At 33.3% G+C, this 13860-nt stretch overlaps 2 protein-coding genes across 5 annotated transcripts; both read right to left on the minus strand.

Moving 5' to 3' along the window:
• Nucleotides 1–147: 147 nt before the first annotated feature.
• LOC117163800 (uncharacterized) lies at nucleotides 148–2937 on the minus strand. Its single transcript, XM_033346527.2, has 3 exons — nucleotides 2476–2937; nucleotides 1965–2373; nucleotides 148–1231 (listed from the first exon to the last, which is right to left on the minus strand). The coding sequence occupies exons 1-2, from the start codon at nucleotides 2707–2709 to the stop codon at nucleotides 2221–2223; spliced, it is 387 nt and encodes a 128-aa protein (XP_033202418.1). The 5' UTR covers nucleotides 2710–2937; the 3' UTR covers nucleotides 148–1231; nucleotides 1965–2220.
• Nucleotides 2938–2977: 40 nt separating this feature from the next.
• On the minus strand, nucleotides 2978–6058 carry LOC117163579 (uncharacterized). Of its 4 annotated transcripts, none has more exons than XM_076622302.1 (5): nucleotides 5308–6058; nucleotides 4726–5064; nucleotides 4214–4312; nucleotides 3903–4081; nucleotides 2978–3268 (listed from the first exon to the last, which is right to left on the minus strand). In XM_076622302.1, exons 2-5 carry the CDS (start codon nucleotides 4972–4974, stop codon nucleotides 3124–3126), a joined length of 672 nt encoding a protein of 223 aa, XP_076478417.1. In that variant the 5' UTR covers nucleotides 4975–5064; nucleotides 5308–6058; the 3' UTR covers nucleotides 2978–3123. The 4 variants fall into 4 exon arrangements, with proteins under 4 accessions (XP_076478417.1, XP_076478418.1, XP_076478419.1 ...); XM_076622305.1 differs by having other exon boundaries at nucleotides 3191–3268; nucleotides 3892–4081; XM_076622303.1 differs by having other exon boundaries at nucleotides 4726–6058.
• Nucleotides 6059–13860: the final 7802 nt, after the last annotated feature.

Here is a 13860-nt window from a genome sequence, read left to right on the forward strand (position 1 = left end):
CAACCGTCGTATTTTAAACAATACAAATCTAGATAAATCCCTAGATAAATTTTCTTCGGTTTTTTCTTTTTTTTTTTGGAAATCGCGTCCTTCGACTCGATATTTTTCTTTTACCTAGTCAGAATGCAGAATGCAGAAATCGCTAACTTTTTTATTTTTTTATTTTTTACAAAGGAGTTTATTGAGTCCAGAAATACAGTTTTTAAGTGCATTATTCACAATAAACATGAATTTTTATAATGGTATGGTACGACGTAGCCATGCTGTATTATTTGTCGGCGCTTTACATTTTTTGTTGTATGATGCGGTTTTTGGGTTTAAGCCTCTGGAGAGCGGAGCTTTTTTTTTTATTTTTTTTATTTTTTTTTTCTGTCCTGAAAAACTTGGTCGCAAAACAGGACGCTTCGGTAGCTTGCTTTGCAGAAATCGCTAACTAACGTTACCTTGTGATCATCCTCATAGAAGATAAATTCCATAAATTCCAAGGAAATAGCAGTGATGAAGTATGAAAAAGTACGAGGAAGGAATAGATTTATTCGACACAAAGAATATTCTTTACGAATACTTGCACTCGCAAATATTTAATTTTTTTTTTCACGTCTGAAATACATCGTTTTTCATTTCGAACAATGTTTTTCCTATACTGTGCATAAGTTCGAAAAATTGCTTAAATCGTCGTTTCTGAAGATAGACGTACAATAGCGTGCAAAAATAATGAAAATAAAATAAGCTAGCGATGTACAAACATTTAATATCGTACGGATATTTAACTGTTGCGATGTTTCGGTGCAACTGTTTAACTGTTCATTTTGAAAATAAATTACTATCAGCGAAAATGCGTGTTTAGAGGAAAAGTTTAGAGGATATGACTGTGAAAGATAAGTATGACGAGAAGATGAGTGAAAGGATGTAGTTAAGAGTCAAGAACCGGTTGAAATTACGTCAATAAGCGTAATATATTCGAATGATTGATTTATCGTTTAATATGCTTTGTAATTCTAAAAATATTTCTTACAGTTCCCTCTCTTAGAGTGACTTCGTTCAAAACATTAATTATTAAAATTATCTACTGCTATTAACGCCACTTTTACTATTACTCCTTTTACTGCTTCTCCTACGAACTTTACAACGGCACGCTTTGGTTTCTTCGATTAAAAATGGAAATTCTTGTTCCACTCTTGCCCATAATTTCTCTCGAACGTGAGTTAAGAAATACGTTATTCCATAATCTCTGTAGAAAAACAGATTCAATTTTAAAGTGATATATTTAATCCAGCAATATGTCATTCGTTATATTTTTGCAAATTTTTCTCGATCCTCTCACATTCGACGTTACGTACGTATAACATTGTATTTTAACTACATTTACTGATCATTTCTTTTTTTCTTTCTTTCTTTTTTCACGGAAACATTAGAACAGAAAATTTCGTTGTACGAGTTACTTTTATTATTAACAATCCACACACGACGAAAGATCGTCTCATAGTTCTAAAGCAATTCGATCCTACAGCAGCTCTAATCGATTTTTCATTTCGATATTAAACCAGTTTAATTACAACGAAATATATGTAGAAATACTATCGATAAAATAAGATTTATATACTAACTTCAATAAATTTTCTGTCTTATACGGAGTGCGAGGAAATTGTACGTTAAGAAATTTCTTAAGAGTTCTTATATTTAAGAAGGTTTATATTTCTGATTAGCGAAGACTCGGATAAATTGAGGATATTATACAGACAATTCGGAAACAAGACTAGAGAAATAAGAAAATGTAGAAAAATAGTGGGAAAAATGTATGGGAATCGCAACACAGATCAAATAAAGGAAACTTGAAAAATCAGAGAAATTAAAAAGTCAAGGTAGACCGAGTAAACGAAGCAAATGAATCGAACAAATCGATCAATTGGATATAATGAACTTAATCGGTTTAACTTGGTCGTAATTATAAATGAAAATTGTACCTGAGAATAATATAATCCACGGCATCCACAACGTGAAGCGTAAGTATAAGAAACGTAATTGACGCGGTGTAAGTTAGAACGATGGTCCAAGATTTATTTGTTAAAAACGAAACCGCTGCATCTTCCAATCCAAACCGTCGAAGTGTCTATTTTTTAAAAATCAAATAAATTCTCGTAAATATCCATCTAATTTTGTAAAGTGTACATTCGTTTCAATTATTTTTAACCTATTTAAATCATTATGTTTATGACATTTCTAAGATGTTACTCTTTTCCTAATATCGTATGGAATATTGAATCGTAATATTACATAACAGATACAGGACGGTAACGTTGTCGATAAGAGGACGTCTATCGGTGTCCAAATACAGGCCAATGCGAATTCCAAGATAAATGCAGTGGCTAAAAACTAAGAATAAGCGAGTCACAGAAAAGTTAGGCAGGTAAATAAAATTGTTACAAAAGGTATTGTTTGAGAGAATGAATGATAAAAATTGGTTATCACACTAACCTCGTACAGTATCAGAAAAACGATTTTCGGTGCGTGAAAAGATCGTGGAAAGAGTGTAGAATTTACGATAATAACGTATATACCAATGCTGAAGAAAACCGAACTAAACGGTGGTCCTGATAGAAGCGATTCGCAATCTTCGTCTTCCATAGCATTGGCGAAACATGTTCGGAAAATCTGAAGTCCGAAAATATTTAGCAAGAGCGCCCAAATGGTATGAAGCAACTTTGCCATTTTCTATTTCTAGTTCTCTTTCTCAAAATAAATATTTCAAATAGATTATTAAAAAGAACCCGTTAAAACGTATTTCACAAATTAATCTACAAGACGTATTGTACGAATCACCTTTCGATTATCGGTGTTCGATAATCGAAAAAACAGATGGCAGCTTTAATCTTTAAATATTCATTCCATTTAAATAAAACTGTGAATGTAATAATCGTAAAAATGTTTAACCTTTGATATGGCGATATAAATTTATCCAGGAGTATTTTAAATACGGATAAGAAGCATTATATGCGGTACGATTCATGAGAAATTATTAAAATTTCAGTATGAAAAAATGGACTTTATTAGAAATATACGCGTACATCGATAAATGTAAAAAGTTATACAATAGGCGAATACAAAACAACGAAATTCAATAAGTTACATGTCTGGTTGCTTGTATTTACTTAAGGAATCTGTGCTGCACATAAATTTATATACAAACCAATCTGTCACTTCTGGATTTGCGAAACTGATCCTTTTCCTTTTACATTTACAGAGAGCCAATAGTCCATTAGTTCTTTCCCTAAGTACAAACGACGTATGATCATTACGATTAAATTATTCCTATCGGAAAAATTGTTGACAACTTTACAGTGTAGACTTTCGAGTACGCGATATCGGGACACGTTTTAAATTCTCCTCTTTGTATTCGAAATACATCGTGTTACATTTATATTTGCAGATTTAAATAAAATTGACTCGCGCTGATTAATTTTTAATTTCGTAAACTAAGGAGTTTCTGACTAATTCTAAGAAACTTATAGAACTGTGTCAACGTGTATTAATCGTTCCTCCTAGTAAGCCAGAATAACTATTGTACAATGACAAATAATATTCCTAATAAAATATGATAAAGATTGGATTAATACCGTACACTGTTGAAACTTCTTTTCCTGGAAATTTAACGCGTAAAGTTTCAATTTGAGAAACGAAAAGAAGAATCGCATAAAAAGGAAAAAAGAAGAAAATTACTGGACCGTGTACGGTACACGATAATTTTAATTATTTAAATTCATTAGATTGTCTGGATTTCTAAATTGTAGTTTAGTTAAATACCTGTACTAAATAATTATCTCGTCATTTAACTGTGAAAGTTTATGTTTAAATCGTTCTACGACATAAGTGTCTTATAAAACTAAACATTACTGGTTCACTACTTGGCCCAAGTGTCCAAAATCGCGTCCAAGGATTCGGTGGCATCCAGCATCCAAACAAACGACAATACGGACATGCAGAAAGCCATATGCGTTGCAGCACAATCTTTCGCCATATAATATGCAAATTCAGTTAAAAACGAGTAGCGACTTAATCCCAATACTGTGTTCAACCATAGCAACTGAAAAAGCAGTTTATTTTTGCGATACAGATGCATAAACTAGGGAGATTACAGAGATACGACAAACATTTCGAACGTTGCCTAGTTCCAGAGAATTTTAATAACAAATAACTTTTATGTTAACAAACTCACACATTTACTGGATTCTTGGGTTAAACAATAGATAACGTGCATGAGTGGAACCCAGATAGCACGTGTGGTTAAGTTTGTAGTCAATGCTGCAACCAACATCTAGACGAAAATAAATGTTTCATGAAGTTTGTTTACTATCTTTACTGTCTTTTTCATGTTATTATTATTATTTTCATTATAATCTAAGATATAAAACAATGTGACTGATCTTACGATCGAATATGTAGTTTTATCGCTATTTATAGATGAGAAGTTGAGCAGGAAAATGATAAGTACAAATGAACAAAATCTTTAGTTTGAAAAAATCATGCATAAAGTTAAATTCTAATGTGGATTCTTTCAAACGTTAAAACAATTACAATGCAACGCATAGAGAGCTGCTTTTCGGGGACAATAAACTTACGCTACTTTTCCACTGAGCTCCTCGTACGTGAAACATGCGCTTAACGTGTGTACAAAATTGTAATTAAAACGTCGTTAAGTTTGTTAAAACATCAAATACCGATACTTACTTCGTAAATGTAAAGAAGTTGAATAGGTGGTTCTTTAAGGGTTCTAGGCCAAAGTCTATATTCCGCTAAGAGGCACAATACGGAAAATATGAAAAGCACCGACGCGTAAGACGGATCGAACGGAGTACTCTCTTCGTCGAAACATAAGCCAATTATGCAAATTTGTCGAAGATGAGTGTACATTCCTGTTACTACCACCGCTACCCAATGAGGATTGATGTATCCTAGATATTCCTTCACCGTATCCATGTCCTGATAATAAACTTTATAGCGTTGTTACGGTAAATCGTATTAATTTCCCATAATCTTTCAGGATGTCTTGTCGTTTGAAAACCAAAACTGAAATGTAAAGAACATTGATGGAAAAGCAGAGAAGTCTTTGTTCAAAGCGAAGTTCTCCAAATATGTTCGACTTATGTTGAAACTTTTTCCTTGTAAGAATCTAGAATGACGTCCTTTTCGATCAAACGCGAAAAGAAGTCTTAAGAAATATAAAAAAAAACACCATTGAGCGGTTGTTGAACAAAGACAAAAAGTAAGTCAATTGAAAGAGGGAAAGACAGAGAGCAAAGGACGACGTACCATTAAATAGTCGTCCGTAAAATCCAAGAATGCATCTGTGATGAGGAAATAAAGTGCGGAATATAATTTTCTCCGTATCGTCCTTCTTCTTGACGTAGTATCTCTTTAGGAAAGCTACATATATGCAAACGACGTGTAACATTAAACAAATAACTCTCCTTGACTCGTGGAGAGACAGCGACTGTAATTGTTCGTAAATTAATTTTCTACACCGTCAATTTAACATTCTCGTACATTTCTTCTCTCATCAACGAGGTAGGTTATGACATTTATTCTACGGAGACAACAAAATTCAACGCCTTCTCGAATTTGTTGACGTGGCGGAAAACGAGCGATGACAATTTCACGGCGATACTTTGCAACAAGAAAATTACGAACAACTTTCAGTTTAAAAGTATACTAACTTGGGACGAAAGGTTCGCGTACGTTATCATTAGAAACTCATTAGACAATTTTCAAGTCTTGTATATATTGCAATTCTATAAATTTATGAGAATTTTTAATGTATACAGTATAATGGTTGGTAACTGGTGGTACAAGCGGAAAGGGGGTGATTCTACGCGAAAAAAGAAGTCGAAAATATAGAATAACAATTTTTCGTTCGAGGCTTTGTTTTCGAGAAAATCGACTTTGAATTTTCGCTCGGTACGCGTGCACTTTATCGCGTCTCGTTATAACGGATCTCACTGTAGATCGTTGTCTCGATGAAAAAATTAAAAAAAAATTTTTATTCTATATTTTCGACTTCTTTTTTCGCGTAGAATTACCCCCTTTCCGCTTGTACCACCAGTTACCAACCACCCTGTATATATAGGTACATAAGTACGGATTTAGAGATGTGCTTCAGAGCACAGTCTACGTTTCAGGTTAATGGGATTTCCTTGTGTTAGGAATTTTCTTATAATCTACGGTCAGTTCTAGATCATAACATTTTTCTTGTTTCCTTCTTTTTATTTTTATACTCTACGTAATTAATCACGAGCACCATAATGATACTCGTAGAATTGAATTTTAATTTTATTTCGAATTTGAATTACAATTGAAAGAACCTATTGTTCTTGTAGAATTAATAACCAAACGGAGAAATAATATATTTCGAGGGAAGAAATATCCAAACACTGTTTTTACCAAGATAAGTGCAGAAAAGAAAAAGTCATTCATAAGTATTACTCTTGACTGTGGTGATTCTTAAAGAGGCTTCATTTTCTGAATCGGCGCCGTTTTACTTGAATATCACGCACTCATGCATAATGCATTACATTTGCCGATAGCTTTTCCTCTTGCCAGCAGGAGAACGAATGGCTGCGAATAATACACTATTTCTTCCGCGTCATGCCTCCCCTAAGCATAATCGTTAATCATGTTAACATGATTTTAGTAACAGAAAGTGTAACGTTAAATACATATTGTTTAACGAAACTTGCGAGACATAATTAACAACGGACTTTCTTAAACTTGAAGCGTTCGAATGGAAATTTAGTGAAAATATAAAAACGACGATGATATTGATTTTTCAAAATTCTAATGTTAAATTGAAAAGCAAAGCCTTCTTTATTTACAAAACAATTCGACCAATTACTTTGATATATTTTATCTCTCGCAATCTGAATTCAGGTAAATTTCAATGTTCAATCAAAATGTTGAAATTTTCGTTTTAACTTCCATCGAGCTTTAATGTTAATTTCAATTGAACATAACCATCGTACGAAATATTTCGTGCGAACGTACTCTTCTTTAATCTGGTTTCTAGCATAATCGCTGAACGAAAAGCATGTTGTACATTTTTTCCAATTATACGAAAGAGATACAGTAACGATTAGTAACGTCAAACAGAGACGTATTAATAGCGGTAGAATGATCAAAGCTGTTAAGAGGCAGCTGAATATGATGACTCGAAGCCCGTGGATTCTTGTGGTACAGAATAGACGAACAACTTTAGTCAAAGGAAATGGTGAACCATGAGACACCAGGAAATTGTCTTTCCAGGCTTCGGTCCTTCTCTCTGTTAATGACATTTTCTCCGCTATAAGAATCGACCGAGGGAATCCAAAAGGGCAGTTAGAAGAGAAAATGAAATAATTTTACCCTGAAATAAACGAATCCTTTCAAATAAAAGCAAATAATAATTTGATAATTGACTTTAATCGAGTCATAATTTCTAGAATTAAGGTAGAACATTAAAACCATGTATCTTCATATCCTTAAGAGAGGACGCCCGTCATTTTGTGAATTGTGCAATGCCACATTTATAATAAATTCATCCTACAATAAAAGAGCTATGTAGACAGCAATTCGATATAAAATATAATGGACAATTGAAAAGATTATAAATCAATACGAAAGCTGCTAAATTGCTCGAAATGCTGCCAATTATGTAACAATCTGTAATCGTAATTTTCTATTCTTTTAAATAAACACTAAGTTGTTGATGCGACGAAAAAGAAGTCATTTTCATGGAGACACCTGATTTTTAAAGAAGCTTAAATTTATTTGGTCTCGTTAATCGATACAAATTTTCGAAATTGATGCCATCGATCGTCGATGCTCGTACTTCTCGCATAACTAAACTACTAGCTGGAAATGAGTTTGTCGAACTGAGAAATAAAATGGCCTGATATAACGGAGAACATGTCCTTAGAGGCAGAAGATTATCCAAGACGATGGTAGCCATGACGACGGCACAGTGTATCGAGGAAAAGTACATTCGTTTCTTAGCTTTTCGACGACTCGAATCGACTGGCGAATCGAACAGGGAAAATTGAAGGCACAGAAGGAAGCTCGCTCGGGTAAAAGTTGGTAAGAAGAGAAAGAAGAATTCTCTGCTGTCCTCCCTCGATGAGAACTCGGCCACTTTACCCTCTTTTCTCCTTCAACCATCCAGAAATCCCTTTGAACAAGCACCCAGCCATTCCTTTCCCGCATTTATACATTATTCTACCATTCGTCAGATCATGATTTAACCTCGTGATCTATTATTCTTCGTGGGAATTAATACGTCGTCGAGGTAACGATCAAAGTGGATCGTTATAGTGAATTTCTATTACGTTATATTCATCTATCACGACTGATTTGTAATAAAACTTTTTCGTTGCGTGTTATATGTTATAAGACTGATGCAAGTTTCTGCTGAGAAGTAGAAATAAATTCACCCTTTGACCTATTCATTTCTGGAAGCGTGGATATTAAATAATTAAGGAAATACGAGTTATTATGCATAAATTAAAAAAAAAATCAAGAAGAAATCAAAAAAAAAAACATGAAATCTTCTGATCAAATATATATTTAATTACACATACGGAATAATACAATTATCAATATTAATGTTATAAATAATAATACTAAGAGATACTAAACGCTAATTCTGAATATATACGTTCAAAATACGCATATAAAATAAAACTTACGTACATTGTCAAGCTACACGCGTAGCGTAACAGTTTCGCTAATTATTTCTTATTTTCGTTCTCTCAACGTCTTAATCAACGATCAAGCTATTATTGATAAATTGCTATTTTCATGAAACGACATTAGCAATACACTTAGGTAGGTTTTAATACAAGGTCTCGATGTGAAAGTAGATCTGTAACGCAGTACCATAGGCTATAACCATCCAAGCAGTTAGGTATGCTTCTATACTGTCGAAGAATTTCTCAATGTTATTGATATTATCGTAGGATGACTCAGACTCTATCACGTATGCTTGGTAGTTATTATGTAAACTGCAGTATATCGAAGTAAGTAACAATAAATGAAGATGAAGTATATAATAAATAGATATTTTTAAAGGCGCCCCGAAATTATTACATAAAGTGCAACGAATCGTAATGGTTAAAATAAAATAATATATAAAATATAACAATACAATAAAATAATACGAAAGTAATAAATTAGAAACCATTGTGTAATAAATTGGAGGAAAATTTAAATTTCTTAGATTTCCATTCATCGTCAATTTTCAATGAAATTTTCGGACCATAAAACATACGGGTTGATAACGGAATACCTTTTCCTCGATTCAACAGAAATCTAAACACAAATATTGTAAAACCTCCGGAATATCCCAGATATCGAGTCAAGAACGTAATTCACAACACATACGTACGTGCATCAGGATGTTGGAGTGGCGCGCGCGCTTTATCTCGGATTTTCCGTTTCCATCTGAATGAGTCAATGCTGTTTCGTGTGAAATTCCAGAGGACATTTTTGCGCGATACGTGGAAGGGAAAAGCAGTGGAAGTAGAAGTGGAAGTGAACGAGACACGATTCCGTATATGCCATTGACGTAGTTTTAAAATTAACCAGCTACCTCTGTTTCATTAACGTCCTGGTTTGATGAAAGATACTAGTAATTATCCTAATTCGGGGAAACAGTTCGTTGACAAGCAGCTACTCGATCCAATGTACATTCTGAAGCTACAGGTTTTCTCCTATTCGAACAACTTGTTGATCGTCGACACATTTTACGTCTTACACAATCTGGGTCAAGAGTAGCTCTAAAATAATTTTGTCTTAGGTTGATCGTGAATTCGTTATGAGTTGATTTAATTCTGTAATTAATTTTAAAGAAATATGCGAAGAAAATCATGACTGGATTAAAATAGGAAAATTTAAGTAATTTTTATATTTGATTTGGTCGCAAAAGTTTTTCTGGCATAAATTTCATTGCGAGAGAAGGAGGAATTCAAGAAATTTTTGTATATATGTAACACTTAAAAATCGTATCTTTATGCACCTATATATATATATCATTAGCTTACAATTAATATTTTGATAATTATTATTTTTGGACGCTTTGATATTTAATATTACATAATTAGCTGTTAGATTTATTACGGATGTGTTCAAATATCAATTTGCAGATTTTTCATTAATAATCTTTTTTTTTTTACTTGAGTGTCAAATCATGTGTTCATTATACCGCAGCTTCCACATTTTATATTACATATTCATCTATTAAATCATCGTTTTAATTAATTCCTTTTAGGCGTGGCTTTTCGCAATCTAATTGAACAGTTTTAATAGATAATATAAAATATAATTTCACGTAGGATACAGGTATCGTAAAAGTTGAAACTGCTACGAATAAATAACTGTCGCATATCGAGGAAAACTAAAAATCACGTTGCGACACAATTTTACAAGATATCCGTTTCAACGAAACAGCGCCGACTTTGAAAGTATTAATTCAATTTTCCTGTCTGAATGGCGCCTTGATTTCGAACTTGAAATCAAGTTATAATTCGCCTCGGTACAGCTACCTTTGAGTTTCAAAACGTTATTATGCTATTAGGTCGTACTAAGATACCTTGTCGTTCTATGTATTTCGTTCAGCTTTAGTTCTGATCTTTGATCGTCTTTTCGAAAACTCGCGTGTAAAGGGAAGTACATGAACTATAAATACTTAAAAAATTTGATGATTCAATTTTATAGAGTTTGGTATTTAAAGTGAGAATCTCTAAGTATGTGTTCTGCTTTTGAACGAACTGAAAGTAAGATATTTTTAATAAGCTATTTTTAATAAATATATTCGTGAAAATTAGACAAATAAGAATTTTAAACGGTCCATGAAAGGATAGGCAAATTACAAGGAAACTTAGTATATCCGTATCAGTGTGATAAAAACGAACGAAGATCTTTGAGGAAAGAAAATTTAAAAATGTCATAATGTACTACGAGTCAGTGCCATATTACCAAAATTATCTTTTTATGTGGTTCGGTATTACACACGTAACTTTTCCAAAACACCAAACTACGATTTAGCGACAAACGTATGTCGAGAGAATAAGAAAATTAATGAGAGCCATCGCGTCGATTAATGGAACATAAAAACCAATAATAAAATATTCCACCTAACGAATCTTCGCTTTCTAAAATTAACCTTGCACTAAACCAATAAACGTGTACGGCAACGATGATCACTTCACGTACAAAACTCATTGTCAGTCCGATAAAACTCATCGCAGAAAATCCCACTCTCCGTCGACGAAATCCCCGGCGAATGCTTAATAAAATAATTTCAATCTTCGAAAAGTATGATTATACGATTACGAACGAGATGTTCGATTAAATTGTAACAAACTACTGCAACATCCTGAAGCAATCCAACCGGCAATCATCAGTTACAATGGCCCGGTCAGAAATCACTCGACTGGCATCGAACAATTAACGAAGTTGTTAATCCTGACTTCGCGTATCGCCGCACCAACTCTAATCAAACTAGGTAGACTTGACTTATCGATCCCCGGCTTGGTGTCCGGATCGATCGAATCGCCAATTCAGGGACGAAGTACGCGGATCTACCTGCGCAGCTGGTAATCGCGATCAGTCGAAAGGAACCGACAAGCGGCGCGAGTACTTGGTGGGGTGGTACATAAAGCAACACGACGTAGTCGGCAGACGGCAATTTCATCCGGACATTCGTGGACCGTGCAGCTGCTCGAACGAGCTCGCGGATTTCCCCTGACTCGACGCGAACCGAATCCACGTGGATAGTCAACTGTCAAGTGCCCGTACCGCAATCACGTCTCAGCCTGGTATATTGCCCTTTGATTTTTATTAGTATTCGTAGACTGTGAATGTTGGAAATTTATGTTCGTATGCATAGAACCGAAGAGTACATGAAGATACGTTTCAGTTTTTTCATTAGCGTTATCCATATTGTAATATAATTTGTTATTAATTTTGCTATGAGTAATTTATCCGGATTATTATCGATTGTCGTTATAACTTGCAATAATGTTGCAACGAGTGGATATTCTTTGTGTTTCTGTACATTTGAAGGATACAATTGCTACATAAATGGATAAACATTCGCAGTCGCGTTATTTGTTTCGAGGGGAGGAGAGGTGTTTTAGATTCGAAGCGAAAGGAAGAAAGATGGATTAGAAGATTTTTTACGCGATAATTTTGAATGCTGTAATTATTTTTACGTTCCATAGAACAATTAAATCTCTGGTGAAAAGTAAGAGCAGCAATTTAAATCGATATATTGGAAATATCATTTGATATTTTCTTGTAAACAGGATGAAAGCAGAAATTCAAGTCAACACGTTCAACTTTATTACGACTAGCCAACTAACTATAATATTCAGTGTAAAATATGCAACATTGAATCGTTTACTTTGATATTTATAGAGAGATAGATAAGAAATCATTTTGATGTAAATAGTATATATATGTAAATTGATTGTGCTTAGAAAAAATTATTATGCAGTGCAACAGAATTCTTACTGAAGCAAATATTATTAATACACGATTGATTACAATTATTAGCATGTACGTAAACAGTGCAATTAAAATAGTCTCGTTCGCCATTAAATGTCAAGAATGCCACGTACAATGTTAAAGTATGTCTTAATTTGCCGTGAGCAATTTGAAGAATCGTCGGTTGTTACTGAGATAACACGATTTTCTTCGCGAGGCAACTTTTTAACAGACGCTAATCGTCCCGAAATAAGAAATATTACGAAATAGAATCACGTTGCTAAAACTCGTAAAAGTTGTTCTATATCTACCGTCAACTTCGTGAGAGATTGACTGATCATATTTTCGAAATCTTGTAAAAATCGTTTAGAATGGACTAACATGTTATTTTGCAGCCAACATTTAAAAAATATTCGAACAATGATTTTTTTTTAAACACGTATTTATTATGATCGATATAAACGATAATTTTAAAAAACTTTCATTTAAAAGGTTCGATTTTGGTTTTCATGCCAGTGTACACTATAGATTTATTCGAGTAGTCAAAACTAGATGTGTCAAAAATTGAAAATGTTGAAAATAATAGAGAACATTTTTTAAATTTAAATAAAAATGAAAATAGTGACAGAAGTGGAAATCACGTGAAATCAATTACTACATCATTTGCAAGCTACTATATTCTTGGATAATTTATCATCAAACGCGCGTTACCGCATCTGTTTACGTACACGACAAGTTATTGAACTTGCCATTATCTCTTTATTCTGAATGGCTCATATTTTTTTCAAATTTGTTATGTTTCAACTTTGACAATGTAGTTGTCCGTTTCGTAACATTGTTTATTTCAAGCCTATTATAGTACTGGTTCGTATCTTTTAAGAAATTTCACAACACTATCATTTGCAGCATTCAAGAAGAAACCATTTCAATAGGAATTTTGCTGTACATATTTTCTAATATCTATGATCTAACAAACTATTGATTCTTTTAACGAACTTTTTTGAACGTTTGTAAGATATTTTTTCCTGACTGCACTATATCACAGTCAGTTCGTTAAAATTCATAAGATTCTATTCTTCTACAAGAAAATATAAAACAATACAGTGGAGCATTGCACCATAGAATGTAAAAGAATTTACGCTATTTGAGATCGTTGCGTAAAGATTGACAACATCAGTGGATTTCTCCTTGTGAACATGGTAGAACGAAAAAGATCCACAATAAAACATTTTCTGCAATTCTTTACGTTTGTAATTAAATTAACGAGTCAATTAAGTGACAGATACCAAACTCTTGTATGCTTCTTGACATCCTGAGATACAAGCCGTGAAGTGTAATTTTAATTATTCG

This window comes from Bombus vancouverensis, chromosome 10, assembly GCF_051014615.1.
Source record: "Bombus vancouverensis nearcticus chromosome 10, iyBomVanc1_principal, whole genome shotgun sequence".
Classification (NCBI taxonomy): Eukaryota; Metazoa; Arthropoda; class Insecta; order Hymenoptera; family Apidae; genus Bombus; species Bombus vancouverensis.

Bases quoted from the DNA above. Each gene is read 5' to 3' on its own strand.
- LOC117163800 (XM_033346527.2), bottom strand. From the start codon at position 2,709: ATGGCAAAGTTGCTTCATACCATTTGGGCGCTCTTGCTAAATATTTTC. The intron at 2,374-2,475 runs GTTAGTGTGATA...GCTTATTCTTAG, and splicing joins TTTTTCTGATACTGTACGAG to TTTTTAGCCACTGCATTTAT.
- LOC117163579 (XM_076622302.1), bottom strand. From the start codon at position 4,974: ATGGATACGGTGAAGGAATATCTAGGATACATCAATCCTCATTGGGTA. The intron at 4,313-4,725 runs GTAAGTATCGGT...ATTTTCGTCTAG, and splicing joins AACTTCTTTACATTTACGAA to ATGTTGGTTGCAGCATTGAC. The intron at 3,269-3,902 runs GTAGTGAACCAG...GTTTGTACTTAG, and splicing joins ATTTTGGACACTTGGGCCAA to GGAAAGAACTAATGGACTAT.